The following is a 15,493-nucleotide window of genomic DNA, read 5'->3' on the forward strand; positions in this document are numbered from 1 at the left end:
CTGCCTTCCATTTTTGCTCACCCCTAGTTCAGACCAGCTATGATGATAGATCTCATTCTTTGGTGGCTTTCCTCATGGTAATAGGAACTGTCAGGTGCTCCCAAGTAATCCTAACAGCCATCCTTGAGGTAAACGCCAGTTGTGTTATGTCAGTACGGGAATACAAACGGGAACCAGCCTCTTTCACACATTTCCACTTTCACACATTTTTGCTCAGCCAGGGAAGTGCACTAGGTTTCTGTTCTGCTTTGTCATTGAGTCTGTTGTAGTCTGTGGGTCTATGCAGTGGAAATGACCGTGGTCCTTTTCAGCTCACAGGACTGCCTTGAGGAAGACGATCAGCAATATGTCCTTCCTTTCATGAGAGTTCACAAATTCTGGTGTACACACCGAGAGCCCCTCCAGCGAGGGCTGACGGGAGCAATGTCTGCTGTCTACTTGTAGGAATCTGGGAACTCAAGCAGTAGGCAGTGCTCTTGAGGGTGGGGGTTCAGCCCAGGGTAATCCTCTGAGGGGCAATGCAGGTCACAGCTTGTCCCGGAGCTGAGCAAGCAATGGATAGAGGTGATGGACAGATACTGTGCCTTTGGCTGTGTGGCTATGCACTGGCTAAGCTGTGACCAAAAAATCCTGGGCTCTTCACTCTCAACTCCATGTTTCTAGAAAACTGGTATCTTAGAACGCAAAGGTGGCAGATGTCACAACTTCCTTCAGCATGTTGGAGAGCAGCCACCCACCTTTGCTTTAAGACAGCTCAGCTCTGCCCCTCGATGACAGCTGTAACCATTCAAAGTTCTGGGGCAGTGGGGGGTTTCCGCCCCTTTTCTGGACCATAAAATGAGACCCTCTCAGGCTGGCATGGATGTTAAAGCTCCCTGCCCAGCAGAGATGCCCAACATGTATGTTTTCTTCTCCACTCCCCTCTACCAGCAAGTCTTAATTGTCTGAGCTGAACTTTGTGGCTTTCCTCAGAGGACTGCCTTCCTCCTCCATATATTGCCCAGGGCCACCTCCACTGGGGAGGGAAGAAATTTCTCCAGTTACCACTCCCTTCCATGGCTAAGCCCTTCGGACCCCTGAAATGACAGCCTGCTCTTGCTGGGTCCCTTGAAATTTCCCCCACTGGCCCTTCATGAGGAAGCTCTATACTATAATGTGAGTGGTTGGCATCAAAGAGAAAGTTCTCACTGAGGAAGGAAGCCACTGCCTGCTGCGGCTGGCTGAGTATGCCCTGCAGCGTGGGCTCAGGGGCCTGCACCTGGCCGAGGTTAGGCAACTTCTAGTGCCTCTCGAGTCCACAGTTGGCTGGGAGGACTCGAAGGGTGCTATGGTCTTGCTTCTTTTTGTTTGCTTTTGGAAGGGTCTGAGCATCTCTGGACCTGGCCCGCACACTCTCCCTGCATTTCTACCATACTGTGAGCTCCCAGAGGTCAGGAGCCTCACTTTCCTCCCATCACTCATCCCATGGCACAGAGGGGCTTGGTAAATACAGGGTCCGGCAGAAGTAACACCTGCTTCATTTCAGTGTGGTTGCCAGGGTAATAATATGGGTGTAATAATCTATAGTTTTAATTTGAGCAGTGCATGTAAAATGTCACATAGTGTGCTTGAGTGTGATACTGTTATGTTACAGAATTACATGCTTATGATTTCGTAGTAAAAGATTTTGTGATTAAAAGGGGCATTCCTTGTGCTGGACCCTGTATTTGTTGTGACTAAGGATAAGGAGAGCGGTGGCAGTGACGAGTTCCCAGTTAGTTAGCCTGGAATTGGAAGCTGCTTCCAATGACCAGGGATGCCTGAGGCAGGGGCTGAGTGAGCTCAAGGGCTGTATGGAGCAAAGAACAAGGCTCTAATCTGAGCCCTCCTTTCTGTTCGCTCCTGCTCCAGGGAGGGCGGAGATGTACCAAACTATGGAGGAGTGAAAATGGCACTGAATCGGGACAGGAACCTTGAGTTCTAGGCTCAGTTCCACTGCTTTGTGCCCTTACTAAGTTTCTGGAGCTGCACACTTACCATGTACTCTAGGTACTGTGGCTACAGGGGTACAGAACCCAGTAGCCCTTGACCTCTGTTCTCAAAGAGTCTGCAGTGTAGTGTGAGAGCTGAAAGGAAATCCATGGTTACAGGACACCGGTACTGGTTATATGAGGAGTGAACACATGGGCACTGTCATGGGAACCTAGGGGGAAGTGCATCTGAATCCCACTGGTGGGCCCTGGCCAGTGTGGCTCGTTTGGGTGTCACCCCACAAAGTGAAAGGTCACCAGTTCCCAGTCAGGGCTCATGCCTAGGTTGCCAGTTTGGTTCCGGGTCAGGGCACCTAGGAGAGGTGACCAGTCCCAGTCCGTGTTTCTCTTCCTCTTTATCTCTCCCTTTCCCTCTCTCTAAAAATAAGCACAATCTTTAAAAAATAAATCCAACTGGTGGGCCAGTGGTTAATGAAAGGTCCCAAGTGGTGCTGATTGAGCCGAGTTTTGAGGATAAGAGGTAGACCAATCGAGCAGAGGAAGAGCTATCACTTCAGGCAGAAGAGAGCCCGAATGAAGGCTCAATGCAGTGAGGCTAACGGTGGGCAAGGGGCAGGGGGATCAAAGCTGAGAGGAGACAAGCCACAGAAGAGCCTCATGTGCCACACTGCTGAAGCGTCAGCCCTTGATCCTGGTAGATACGGTGGGCCACAGAAGAGGTTTAAATGGGGAACTGCCCTGGTCATCATGAAGGACGACGGCTCACAGCAGTATGGAAGGCAGGCTGCAGGCAGGGAGCAGAGTTGCACTCCTGCAGTAATCCCGGTGAGAGAGGACAGCCTAAATCAGAGGACTGGGGATGGGAGGGGGCGAACTAAGGAGGTGGAGTGGCTGCAAAGTGCAGACAGTTGGGAGGAGGGGGACAGGAGAGGAAGGGTTCTTACCTCCTGCAGCTGGGTATGGATGGTGCTGGTGGGACCATCACCAGGGGGAGCTCACAGAATCACTAGAGAGAAAGCGGAGACAATGCCAGAATGGTGCCGCCGAGGTGCCTCCAGAAACATTCAGGAAGCGCAGGGAAGGCGTCTGGACTAGAGACAGGGTAGCTGAGGTGGGAGTGAGACACCAGAGTGGGAGGGGTTCGTGGAGGAGAGGCAGCTTTCAAGGAAACCACGGGATCTGCCAATACAGGAGGTGTGCTGTGAGCAGGGAAGGACAGGGGCCGGGTGAGTGGGGCTGAGCAGCAAGGCTACCAAGTTCCTGCTGCTTTTTCAAAAAGCTCATCTGTGACAGGAATAGACAGACAGTCTTCCTGCTGCAGCAGCACTTGGTGTTACTGAAGGAGTGTTTTATTTATGATGGTGGAGGGGGCAGGGAACCAGGAGGCAGGAAGAGGCCAAAGGTCCAGGAAAGGCAGGTGAGGAAGATCTGAAGGGGGGGTGGGGTAAAAGGAGTGGAGAGCAGAGTCCTGCATCAGGAACAGCCGTGGCCAGTGATGGCCCTGGAGGGGAGGAGGCCTCTATTTTCTGGTCAGGGAATCTGGAAAGCTATTCACTGAGATTAATGATAGGGGAGAGAAAGAAAGGAAGAATACAGACTGTGTAAATAAGAGTTGAGGGAATTGGGAAAGAAGTTGAGGTGAGGGCTCAGATGAGGAGAGACCAGGAGTTTGTAAACCACGAGGCTTCATTTCCTTATCTGTGAAGTAGGAATACCCTCACTCCCTCTACCTAAGCAGTTAAGAAGCCAGGAGGTAATGGACATGAAATCTGTCAAGGGTAGATTACAGATGACCTTGGACACCACCCAAGGTGTGGTGAGAAGCTCTGCAAGCCCAGCCACCTCACGTTGAGGCTGTTTGCGTTGGCAGCCTTGCCCAAACTTTGCTGTTGGGCTAACCAGTTAGTTACCTTGTAAGAGCTCTAAAATACATTTTGCCAAAAATGCCGAGCTTTCCCTTTGAAAACACACCACACCTAATGTTAAGTGTTTAAAAGAGAAGCAATATCCTTGCTTTAAAAGAGGCATCTGGATTTGCTGCATCCATACGAGCAAAAACTTTTCCAACCCCCAGAAACACCCTTTTCTCTCTCATTGTCCCCTTCCACTGTGGTGCCCCGCTCACACCAACTCAGTGCAGCTTTTGGTTACAGATTCAGTTTGCCTTACAAGAGAGTCTCACATATAAGAAAGGTTGGTGCTGTTCTTTCTTATAATTATTATTTAGCCTTTTCTGGATGTACTGTCCTATTTCTGAGTTGTAAGGAATGATGCAGTCCCTCTTTGCTAGTGCCACTCACCGGACCAGCAGCTGATCTGGGCAGCCTACGAGTCCGTGGGAAGTTAGTTCTTGGAGCTCAGGACGCTTTGTCGTCTGTCCAGTTAGTTCAGAGTTGGTCATATTAGTGCCCATTATATCTGAGGGCTCTGAAGGAGGATGCCAAATAGATCTAGGGGAAGAGTGGCAAAACCAAGCTGACCAGTACTAGGTGGGTTGCCAAGCTCTAGGCGGGTTGCCTTGGTCACCAGAAAGGTGATCCCATGGTGAGGGGTCATGGGTCACATCTGCAGAGGCTGGTCCCTCTGGGCCCACTTGTTTGAAGTCAGGGGCCATCCTAGGGCCCACGAGGCAAGGGCACCAACTTAGAGTGGGAAGGAGCATGCCATGGACAGGGGTGGGCAGCCTGGATATTCCTCCAAGTTGGGGTGATCCAAGTCCCCACGATTTCTGTGTGCAGGGTTGTCCAGCGCCTGGTCACTAGGAGGGCCAGTTGTTCTCACACACACACAGTGGGGCTCCTTGGCACCTGGTTTATAGAGCTTCCTGGGGACGCCAGTCCAGTCTCTGCTCACACCTCCACTGAAGACAAAAGGAAAGGAGGGTCACTTCTTAGAAGCATGAACTTATGAGTCTGTCTGGGAAGGGGAGAGGAGGAAGCAGTGAGCCAAGCCCAGTGAAAAGCAGAGGTGATTTTACTTGCTATCTTGACATCTCCCATAGGTGGCACTCTGCTGTGTTCAGCCTCTGAACCTCGGTGCTCTCCTGACTTCCTCCTGCCTCCCCTGCCCTGTGGTAGGGCCAGTGCTCCCTGCATGGGTGGTAACACCCAGGAAAAGCTTTCCCCCACTGGCCTGTGAGCTTCTCAACAGCAGTGCCAGACTCAATTCTCTCCTCCCTTCCCTGCTACATCCTAGAGCTGGGCTGTGTCTTGGCCTCAGGGTCTTTGGCACTTGGGCAGGGGCGGACAATTGAGGCCTGCTGGTCAGCCTTCTCTGAGAGGCCCTTTCCTGCCCCTTGCACAGGCACAGTCTTTGATGTCACCTGGCCCAACACAGTCTGAGCAACCTCCTATCCTGGGCAGAGGGACCTGACTCAGGGTACTTCTTTAGTCTCCCACGGACTCACAAGCCTTGCAAAAGGGAAAAGATATTCTTGGAATTGATACCCCATATGGGTTCCAGTGCCTGGGCTCAGAGTCACCTGCCGTTGGAGAAACTCTGCCACCCAGTTAGAAGCCCACCCACCTGGAGCTGACCCAAGAGCAAGGCTGTTAGGGAAAGGCACTGACATACCTCCCTCCTTCCTTCCTTCCAATCATCCATCTCACTGTTGGTGAACATTCCTCTACACCCAGTCCCTGCCTTCAGGGCTTCCTTCTCCCAGTCTGAAGAGACAGGTGCAGAAAACCACAAAGTGCACTGAGGCACAGGCATGGCGCCAGACTCCTTGGAGCTGGCTAATCTGGAAGAGCTCTGGGGGGAAGGCTGAGCCTAAGCAATTCAGTCATGAAAGCAAGAAGCGGTTAAGCAAAGACAGAGATGAGGGCTGTGGGGCCAGAGAGGGGGGTAGGCCCTCCAAGCCAGCAAAGTCAAGCATTGAAATGCACACAGGCTTCTGGGTCCTCCCACAGAGGACCAGTGCTCTTGGAAGCCATTGAGGCTTGCAGTCCAGCAAGGCTCACCTTTATTCTATCTCCTCTCCCTGACGTGGGCAGTCCAGGTTCTGCTTTCTGGAGGTGTGATAACATGGGGAAGCTGTCTCTTCAAAACTGGTGGCCAGGAGAGCAGGGGCTCTCCTTCCTGCTGCTCTCACCCCTGCTCCCGAGTGAAGGCAGAGGAAGTGTGTGATGGATATGGTGGCTGGTGGCTTAACATCAGCCCAAGAACAAAAGGCATGGTCTCTCCTGGCAGAAGAGGGTGGATCTACACAACTTAGCACTCAGAGGAGCGGCCTTTCTCTGCTAAGCAACAGCAGGTCTCCCCACCCCTCCTTAGGGAGAGCTAGGCTCTTTCTTTGAGGCCCTTGAGGCTGAGGAGTTTGTCAGTTTCTGCCTTCCTTTTCCCCTATCAGAGCTAAAGGAGATTTGAGGGATTTGAGCTGTATTTGAATGCAGGCTGGCCTGATGATTAAAGGAGACATTTTTTTCTCTCCAACTTCCCCAAACCAACCTGGAATGATCCCTGTAGCATCCATTCTAACCTGGCTCACCTCGATTCCCTTCTTACAGGAAAGGGCTTCTCCACCTAGCCTGTGCTTCCTGGAATTACTCAGAACTGGCAGGGTCTTTAAGATGGCACCTCGGCATCATTGCAAGTGGCCATGCCCACCTCCTCACCATCTCCTATAGGCAGGACTAATCTATGCCGAAACGTAGGAAGCCCACGCCCTCGGCTGGATGAACAGGCCAAAGCAAGTGAAAAAACAGTACTTGTGCCTTTGCATTCCCAGGCCAGGGCTTCTTCAGTCATGGGGAATTTTTTTTAAAGTGGGGGGAAAAAAAGACACCCAGATCTCAACCCTACTATTCTCATCCAGTTGCCTGGAATGAAGAGCCACTTTCAGTGACATTTTTTAATTGCCCAGACAATTCTAATATGTAGCCAAAGGAGAGAATCACTGTCCCAAAGCACATGTATTTTGAGAAAGTTCCCCTGGGTTAACAACTCTGGCTTCACTGAAGAACATGACGACCTAGAAGCTGGGCGGGAGAGAGACAGAGAGCAGCAGCGGGAAGCCCGCTTACCTGTCTGGGGAACACCAGAACCGGCCACCCCTGGCTGAGCTCCACTCCGAGTTGCATGGCGGAAACTTGTGCTTGTCTTTCAGTGCCTGTTGGTTTGCCTCCAAGCCCTTGCTGATCATGGCTTCCACCTGGGTCAGTGCTGGGGTAGGTAGCCCGTCCTCTCCATAGAACCTTCCTGTCACCTTTCCTGTGGTGACAGGAAAGCCGAATGTCAGTAACATTGGGAGGGAGCGCCACTGAGGAGAGGCTCAGCTTCTCGAGCAGGTGCTGTAATACTCAAGTTCCCAGGGCTTCCCACTTCAGGCTCCACAGTGGCCCGCTGCGTGCTTACATCTTAGGAACTCACACCGGAAGTACGTGTGGCCCCTTCTGTCCTGGCGTCTCTCAACATCTGACAAGACTCCACACAGAAGCACCCCTTTTGTAGCTGAAGAGGCTTCTGATGAGGAAACCATAAACTGAGTCACTTCCAGACATCAGTCCCTGAGAGTGGAACCATGTGCAATTCATTTTTCAGGGCTCCACCGTGCTTGAGGCACACGGTGCCCCAGTGAATGGCTGACAGATAAACGGCTTACTGCCTAACTCTGTGGCTCAATTCTTCCCAATACTGAAATGTTCTGTCTCAGCCAACTATAAATAAATCACTTATTGAGCATTTACTCAGTGTCAGGTGCCAAGCTAGCACTTCACTGATATTTTGTTAACCTCATAACCACCTATGAGACAGTAGCCATTGTTCCTGCATTCACAGAAGGGGAGGGTCCACGGAACTAGTGAGTGGGTCTGACCCCAGGAGCGAGTTCTTGCCCCCCCCCCCACCGTTCTCTTGCTCAGTCTCTCAGTGGACATAGTGAGTGCAAACTGGATTGAGATAAAATCCCTGCTGGAATTTGTAAAAGTGGAAGCTATGGCAATGTCCAGCAAGTGGTCAGAGAGCCAAAGCCCAAAAGGGCTCAGTTCTCTTTATGTGCAGGAACTTTTGTCTCTAAGACCTGAGTGTAAGTGGCCTTCACAGGCGGCAGCTGTCACAAGGCAACAGAAGCAGCAGAAAGCACTTCTAGGAGCTTTGACCAGGCAGGAGGAGGCAGCAGCATATACCTGCCCCAGCCACACCTGTCCAACCTCTTCAGTCCCTGAGAACTGACTTAGATTCCAGTGGCACTTACACTCAGTGCACCATGATTCAGTTCATCCTCTCAAGTTCAGCTCCCTCTGCAGACTTTGCCAACTGTATTTATTTTACTTCCGGATTAGGAGTCTTGGGTCTCTCTGCTGCCGCCCCCGTCACAGCCAATGTAGGCTTCCATTTGTTTGTGTCTAATCCATTAGCAAGTTTTGTCAGTCCGACCTTTAAAAAACACCGACTCTAGTCTTTCCACGTTCTACTGCTCCTGCCCTGCTCTGAATATGGATTACAACAGTGGCCTCCCAGCTGGTGTCTCTTCAGCTCATCCCTTCCCAGTTCTTTCTCCCACAAGTGATCGCCCGCAGCTGGGCGATCACTCGAAAACATGAACATCATGTCCCCTCGGTGCTCCCCACCTCAGGTACTACTGTCCCCTCAGCTGAAAAACTCCTTTCCAGATCTCAGGGTGGCTGGCTCCTTCTCACCCTCTAGGTCTCAGCTCAACTGTCACCTCCTCTGAGAGACCTACCGCCCTGGCCAACTTCTCTGAAGGTGCCACCTACCACGCAACATGCATCTCATCGGGTTTATTTTATTCACAGTCCTGTCTGGACTTGTCTGATCTGTTACTTTACCCTGAGGCCCCAGCAACCCAAATAGCTTAGTGCCGAGCATTCGCTGTGCTTGTGAGAATAAACGAAGGGCTCAGGGCCTAGTCTCAGGCCTGCGGTCTCGTCGGCCTGGCATAAGAATTTCTCCTACACGGGGCCCCCATATGCATGATGACAAGGCTGTTTTGGTGACTTTAGACATGAGACCTGAGGAGACAGCAGCAGTGGTACAGGCAACGCAGACAGAGCTGTAGCAGCTGTGTCTTAAGAAGGGTGGTCACCGCTGGCCGGGTCTCCAAACCAGTGCTATACCCAGAAAACAACAGAAGACATCTTCCCATTTTCCCCTGAGGCCTGGCCATGTGGCTGCCAAGATGGTTTTCTGCTGGTCTTCACCTCAGTGTGCACCCGGATAAGACAGCTTCATCCTCTGACGTGTCCTCAGCCTTTCTGGTGCCATGAGTGAGCCTGACACAACCCCTGCCCCCAAGAGAATGGGCCAACAGAGGACAGGAACTGCACTCAGCTCCTCCCTGGTCCCCGCCAGGACCAGAACTATAGCTTAGCCATAGTAGACGCTCAGGTATATCCTGACTCTAACCCAAATCCTTAGTTGGAAGCATTTCCAACTATACAACCCCCTCCCCCTTCCCCCACCCTCACATCACACTATTAGAACACTCTGCCTACTCAAAGGACTCCATTCTTACTCTTTTGTGTTGGGGTTCTTTTCCTTATTAACCAGTAATGTTTCAGCCTTGGTTTGCCAACCTCATGGGAAAAAGGGAGAACCAAGCCTTCTGAAAGGCAGATGGGTAGAGGCTGGTTCCTTCAGCGGCAGACATGACCGTGGTCTCGGAATGCACTGGGGCAGACTGGGTGGAAACCAAGCGGGGGTGCTACGGGTTGGGCTGACAAGGGCCAAGGACGGTGGGTGGGGGTGGGGATGAAAACAACCTGAGAGTCATGAAAACAGCCATGGCCACCGGACATGGAGGGAGCAGAGGCGAGAGTGAAAATGGCAAGGTTCTCAGAAAAGGTGACCCAAGTAGTAATGACAGAAGCAGTCACTCAGAGATGTCAGGGGCCGAGGAAGAACTCTTCCAGTGCAGACGTGTCCCAAAGGGGAAAGTCGGCAGTGCCCAAGCTGGGCTCCAGGGAGTGGTCAGGCCTGCAGTGGACCGCAGCTACCCAGTTTCTGGGACTGACACTGGTAAGTGTCTTTCCCTTTAAAAGGTTAGTTCTCCCGTGTCTCACCAATAAGTAGCAAGTACAGCGCCCAATACCGGTGGTCCCCAACCTTTTTGGCATCAGGGACTGGTTTTGAGGACAATTTTTCCACAGGCCGGGGTGGAGGGAATGGTTTGGGGATGATTTAAGCTCACCCCCTGCTGTGTGACCTGGTTCCTAACAGGGCAGGACCAGGACCAATTCACAGCCCAGAGGTTGGGGACCCCTGCCCTACACAACCGGCTTTAACAACTGCTGATTAGCAAACCTTCCCCTTGGGACACAGTTCACTCAGGATGGACACAAGGTAATGTTTGTCTTCTTAGAGGACAAAATAAAAAGGATATTTGTCAAAACTGCACACAAACTTAGGCTCCAAGCCTTCCTGACTGTGTACTGAAGCCAGATGCCCAGAATGCAGGAGACAGGGAAGATGCGGCCCAGGAGCTCATGGTTCAGGGTGATGTCATCAGCTGCTGGCTGTGCAGCAAGAGAGGCTGAAGCTCCCTGGCTGCTGGAGAGGGCAGGCAACCCTCACCCAAGGTTAAGAGGGAGGGAGATGGGTTCCCAAGCCATTTCCCTCCGGGACTCACTACTACACTAACAACTGGAGTTTAAGGTGAAAAGTCCATGGCTACTTTTCAGATTTTAATCTGGAGTCCAAAGCCCTAAAGACTTTTAGTTCCTTAAAAACTTGCAAGAAAACTACATGAAATCTTTGGAAATCACTTATGGAATACCTACCAACAAATTCATAATTCTTCTCATAGAATGACAGCCAATTTTGAAGGGTCAGCATCTCAGAAAATGACAAGTCAGATACATCGTCCACAAGGCCTGCTTCAGAATAGTCCCCCGTCACAAACGCCCTGGATGCGTCTCGGCCTGCAGGAGAAGGGTTTCCAGTAGGTCAGCACATAAATCACTGACGCTGTTCTAACTCAAGAATCTATTTTCTGAGAAATTGCTGAAAACCCCACTCTCCACCCCAAGCAAATATAGTCCCCTTCCTCTGTCATGAATGCTGGTGGACCGTGGACACACATTTTGGCATGTACCACATTCTTCCATTTACTTTCAACAACATTTAATACAGCTGACCATGTTGGCTGGCTTCTATGACACTGCACTCCTTAGGTTCTCCTCCTCCCTCTCTAGCGCATTCTTCTACTAGCCTCAGAGTCCAATTACTGTCCACCTCCTCTACTCCGTCCACACCCTCCACTTGACAATGTCATCCACTCCTGTGGCTTCACACAGCACCTCTACACCAAAGACTCCCAATGCTTATCCTGACCGAGACTTCTCTTGAGCCCCAGACCTGTATATCCAGTTGTCTACTCAGCGTCATTTATGTGTCTCTCAGACAGCACTAGTTCAAAATGTCCACACGGAACTAACGGTCACCCCCAGCCCCAGAAACATGCATCTAGTCTAGTATTCCCTGTCTTAGTGAATATTAACCGGTTGCTCAATTCTGAAAGGCAGTTCTTCACATCTCCTTCATTCCTCACATCCAATCAGTCCCCAAGTTCCATCATTTCCTCCCAGATAGTTCCTGTATCAGTCTACCTTTCTCCGTCTACCACTAAGCAAGGCCAGGCTGTCCCCGTTTGTCATCTGAACTGCTACAGTAAACCCCTGGCAGTTCTTTCTACATTCAGTCTTTCCCCATTCACCTATTTTCCATACAACACGTAGACTGATTATTTTAAACACAAATTGATTGTGTCATTCTCTTGATTAATAATTCTCAGTGACTTCCTTTTGCCCTATGACAATGTCAAAGTTCTGTAACACGCCATTCGGGGCCCTGTACCAGCTGCCACCTACCTTGCCTTGCCACCCTGCTCCCTGGCCACTGGTAACAGCAATATGTTTTCCTTATAACACTCATCACAAAAATAATTCATTAATTGTTTACATGATGCTTACTTAATGTTTGTCTTTTCCACTAGTCTACCAGTTTTATAAGGGAAACACCAAACTCCTTTAGTATTGATTGCTCAGTGTCTGGTAGTGACAGCTCTTTATTAAATTCTCAATAGCTGCTGACTGAATAAAATCCAACTGATTTTCAAAAAGAGTGTCAAAACAATTCAAAGTGGGAAAGAAGAGTCTGTTCAACAAATGGTGCTTGGACAACTGAATAGCCACATACAGAAGAATGAAATTAGATCCTTTCTCATACCATATATAAAATTAACTCAAAATACATTAACCTGAATGCATGGACTAAAATTATAAAGCTCTTAGAAGAAAAACAAGTGTAAAACTTTGTGACCTTGGATTAGGCAACAGTTTCTTAGGATACCAAAGACACAAGAAACCAAAGAAAAAATTAATTGAACTTGATCAAATTTAAAATTTTTGTGCTTTAAAGGACACTATTAAGAAAGTGAAAGTCAACCTACGGAATAGGAAAAAATATTTGCAAATCATATATTGCTTTCCACAATTATTTAAGAATTCTCAAAACTCAACAAAAATATAACCTAATTAAAAAATGGACACAGAATTTGCATAGACATTTATCCAAGGAGAATATACAAATGATAAAGAAGCATGTGAAAAGATCTCAACATCATTAGTTATTAGGGAAATTCAAATAATCAAAACCACGGTGAGATACCATTTCTTTTTATTTTTTTAAGATATACTGTCAATGGAGGATTCTAGCATTTTTCTAAAAGAATATATTTATTTACTTAGAGGGGAAAGGAGGGAGAAACAGAGGGAGAGAAACATCAGTGTGTGGCTGCCTCTTACATGCACCCTAATGGGGACCTGGCCTGCAACTCAGGCACATGCCCTGACTGGGAATCAAACATTCCACCCTTTGGTTCGAAGATCAGCACTCAATCCACTGAGCCACACCAGTCAGGGTGAGATACCATTTCAAACTCACTAAAATGACTATAATCAAAAAGACAAAAAAAGGCAGCCAATAACAAGTCTGGTGAGGGATACAGAGAAATTGAAACTCTAATCATTGATGGTGAGCATGCACAATAGTGCAGCCACTTTAGAAAACAATTTGGAAGTTTCTCAAAAAGTTAAACATAGAGTTACCTGGCAATTCTATGTAAATACCTAGGTAAATGCCCAAGAAAACAGAAAACATGCCCACACAAAAACTTGCACATGAATGTTTATAGCAGCATTATTCATAATAGGCAAAAAGTGGAGACAAGACAAATTCCAACATGCGATGAACAAAAGTGGCATACTGTACATGGAATATTATTTGAGCATGAAATGGAATGGAGTACTGACACAGGGTGATACACAATGGACAAACCGTGAGAACATTATGTCCAGTGAAATAAACCAGTCACCAAAGGCCGCATGTATGACCCCATGTATATGAAATGCCCAGGACAATCTTTAAAGACATAAAGTAGACAGTGTATGTCAGGCGCCGAGGGACAGAGGGGAATGGGGTGTGACTGCTTATGGATATGAGGTTACTTTTAGGGGGTAGTAAGAATGTTCTGGAACTAGATAGTGGTGATGTTTGCCCAACTTTCTGACTATATTAGAAACTAGTGAATTATACATTTAAAGGGGTGAGTTTTATATGAATTATACCTTAATAAAAATATTGACTGAACAAATGAGTATATGAACTTAACAAATCTGCTTCTCTACTAGACTGTGTGAACGGTGGGGAGAGTGCTATAATTTTTGGTTTCTCAGCACCTGGTACAAGACAGGCTATGTCGTAATGGTCAGTAATAGGTGTTAAATGAATAGTGGGCACAAAGGAACTCAGTAGACAGTAGAACACACTACGAAAGAAACTTCATCCCAGCAATGCAGAGTTTTATGCTCACACTGTGGATATGGCCATGACAGCTGCAACAGGATGGGGCAGGATAGTACATCAATAAGCGCCCTCTCCTGGCAGATAAAATAACTCTTGATTCCAGTCTCAGCTCCACTTCTAAGTCACTGTGTAGCCCTTGGTAAGTCCCTTCCCGGGCAAATTGAGGAGCTTGGAAACACCAACTGAACTTAGTTCCTGTCTGTGCTGCTATTTCCAAAGTTCTCTCTAAAGACAGGGTAGTGATGCGTATTTAAGTACCAGAGGCAGCTTTCCAATTTCCCTGATAATGAATGACAAGTGGAAAATGCTTATTTCCTATCAGCCTAGTCACTGGTCTTAACTTGCTCTGCATTTTTTTCTCTTAATCCAGGAGATGGTCATTCCTCTGGGCTGGTAAGGAAGCATCTCTAAAGGTAATAAGCTGGTGGTCTTAGACCAAGTCCTGTTAGTAATTAGTTGTGAGGGCTTTGAGCAAATTACATCCTTTAATACCCTCAGCTGTAAAGTAGGGTCAGTAGAATAAACTTCATCTGACAAGTGTTCTTTGAAGCCTAACATAATGAAAGACTGTAAAAGTGACCACATTCCTTTGCGCTCTAACCTCATCTTTTTAAAGAAAGGCTGACAAGTGTATCTGTACTGGAAGCAAGAACTACACAAACCAAACATACTATTTTTAGAGGAAAGTTGGATGGGGAGAAACTTGGATCCGGACATAATGAGCTGGCTCTCATTCATCTCTGTGCCCTGAGAGCCACGCAGTGTGGCACAAAGCAGGTATCCCTCCGGGGGCTTCTGCCGGTGGGTAATGAATGGGTAACTGACAAGAAGCAGGAGACGTTTCTCCATGGTAAGTCAGGAAGAACGTAGGAAACGACAAGGACAATAGAAGCCGGTTAACAGCTGGCTACAAGTTAGAGACAAGAAGGATCATGCAGCTGCACCCAGCCCCCATGCTGCTCTGATGAATGAGGGTAAAAAGCAGATGAATACTTGAATAAACACCGCGCAGGCGTCTACACGCCCGCGTGGGACCAAGAAAGGGCGTGAACCGCCTCGCTAATACCTGCGAAGCCGCTATAGTGAGCTCCAGGCTCGTAATGCCTCCGGCCAGAGGACACATCGTAGACGCGGCCCAGCAATGCCAAGTAGAGGCCTGGGTCCCCGGGGCCGCCGCGGTAGCGGGCCAACTCCTCGGGTATGAAAAGGCGGAAGCCAGCGCGGAAGCTGGGACTCCACCAGCCCATCAGCCGCGCTGCCAGCACTGCGGTCGCCGCTGCAGCCAGGCCCAGTAGGAGCCCGCGCCCGCTGAGCCGCAGCATTTAGACTGGGGACCCTCTACAAGCTCCCGTAGTTGCCGCCTCTCCGCCCACAACTAAGATGGCGGAGGCGCTGGCAGCGAAGTCACCGACGCTAAGCTCTCCCTTGAAATGACTAAAAGGAAGAAAGTCTGGGTAAAGCTCACTCCAGGGCTCCGACTCTTTCTCGTACTTTTTCAGCAAGCTAGTGAACGTGGAAGGATACCCAGCAACTGAGAAGAAAAAAGCCTTCTTGGCTGGCAGGTTGTCCGCCCCAAACAAAGATGGTGGCAAAGGAGATCGTTGATGACGCAAACGACAGGACAGCTGCGCCTTCTCCTAATTCGTAGTTTCACTCTTCGCAGAGCTTGTCTGTCTCACGACAGCGGATGAAGTCCGCTT

At 49.2% G+C, this 15,493-nt stretch overlaps 1 protein-coding gene across 5 annotated transcripts; it reads right to left on the reverse strand.

Moving 5' to 3' along the window:
* Positions 1-1,862: 1,862 nt before the first annotated feature.
* Positions 1,863-15,492, reverse strand: LOC119040182 (neuferricin). 5 transcript variants are annotated; one of them, XM_037133061.2, is made up of 5 exons: positions 15,285-15,492; positions 10,709-10,849; positions 6,995-7,181; positions 2,915-4,830; positions 1,863-2,105 (listed from the first exon to the last, which is right to left on the reverse strand). In XM_037133061.2, exons 2-4 carry the CDS (start codon positions 10,761-10,763, stop codon positions 4,614-4,616), a joined length of 459 nt encoding a protein of 152 aa, XP_036988956.1. In that variant the 5' UTR covers positions 10,764-10,849; positions 15,285-15,492; the 3' UTR covers positions 1,863-2,105; positions 2,915-4,613. The 5 variants fall into 5 exon arrangements, with proteins under 5 accessions (XP_036988956.1, XP_036988957.1, XP_036988954.2 ...); XM_037133062.2 differs by having other exon boundaries at positions 15,259-15,492; XM_037133059.2 differs by lacking the exon at positions 15,285-15,492 and adding an exon at positions 14,860-15,239.
* Position 15,493: the final 1 nt, after the last annotated feature.

This window comes from Artibeus jamaicensis, unplaced genomic scaffold (assembly GCF_021234435.1).
Source record: "Artibeus jamaicensis isolate MK-2021 breed Jamaican fruit bat unplaced genomic scaffold, CSHL_Jam_final contig_777, whole genome shotgun sequence".
Classification (NCBI taxonomy): Eukaryota; Metazoa; Chordata; class Mammalia; order Chiroptera; family Phyllostomidae; genus Artibeus; species Artibeus jamaicensis.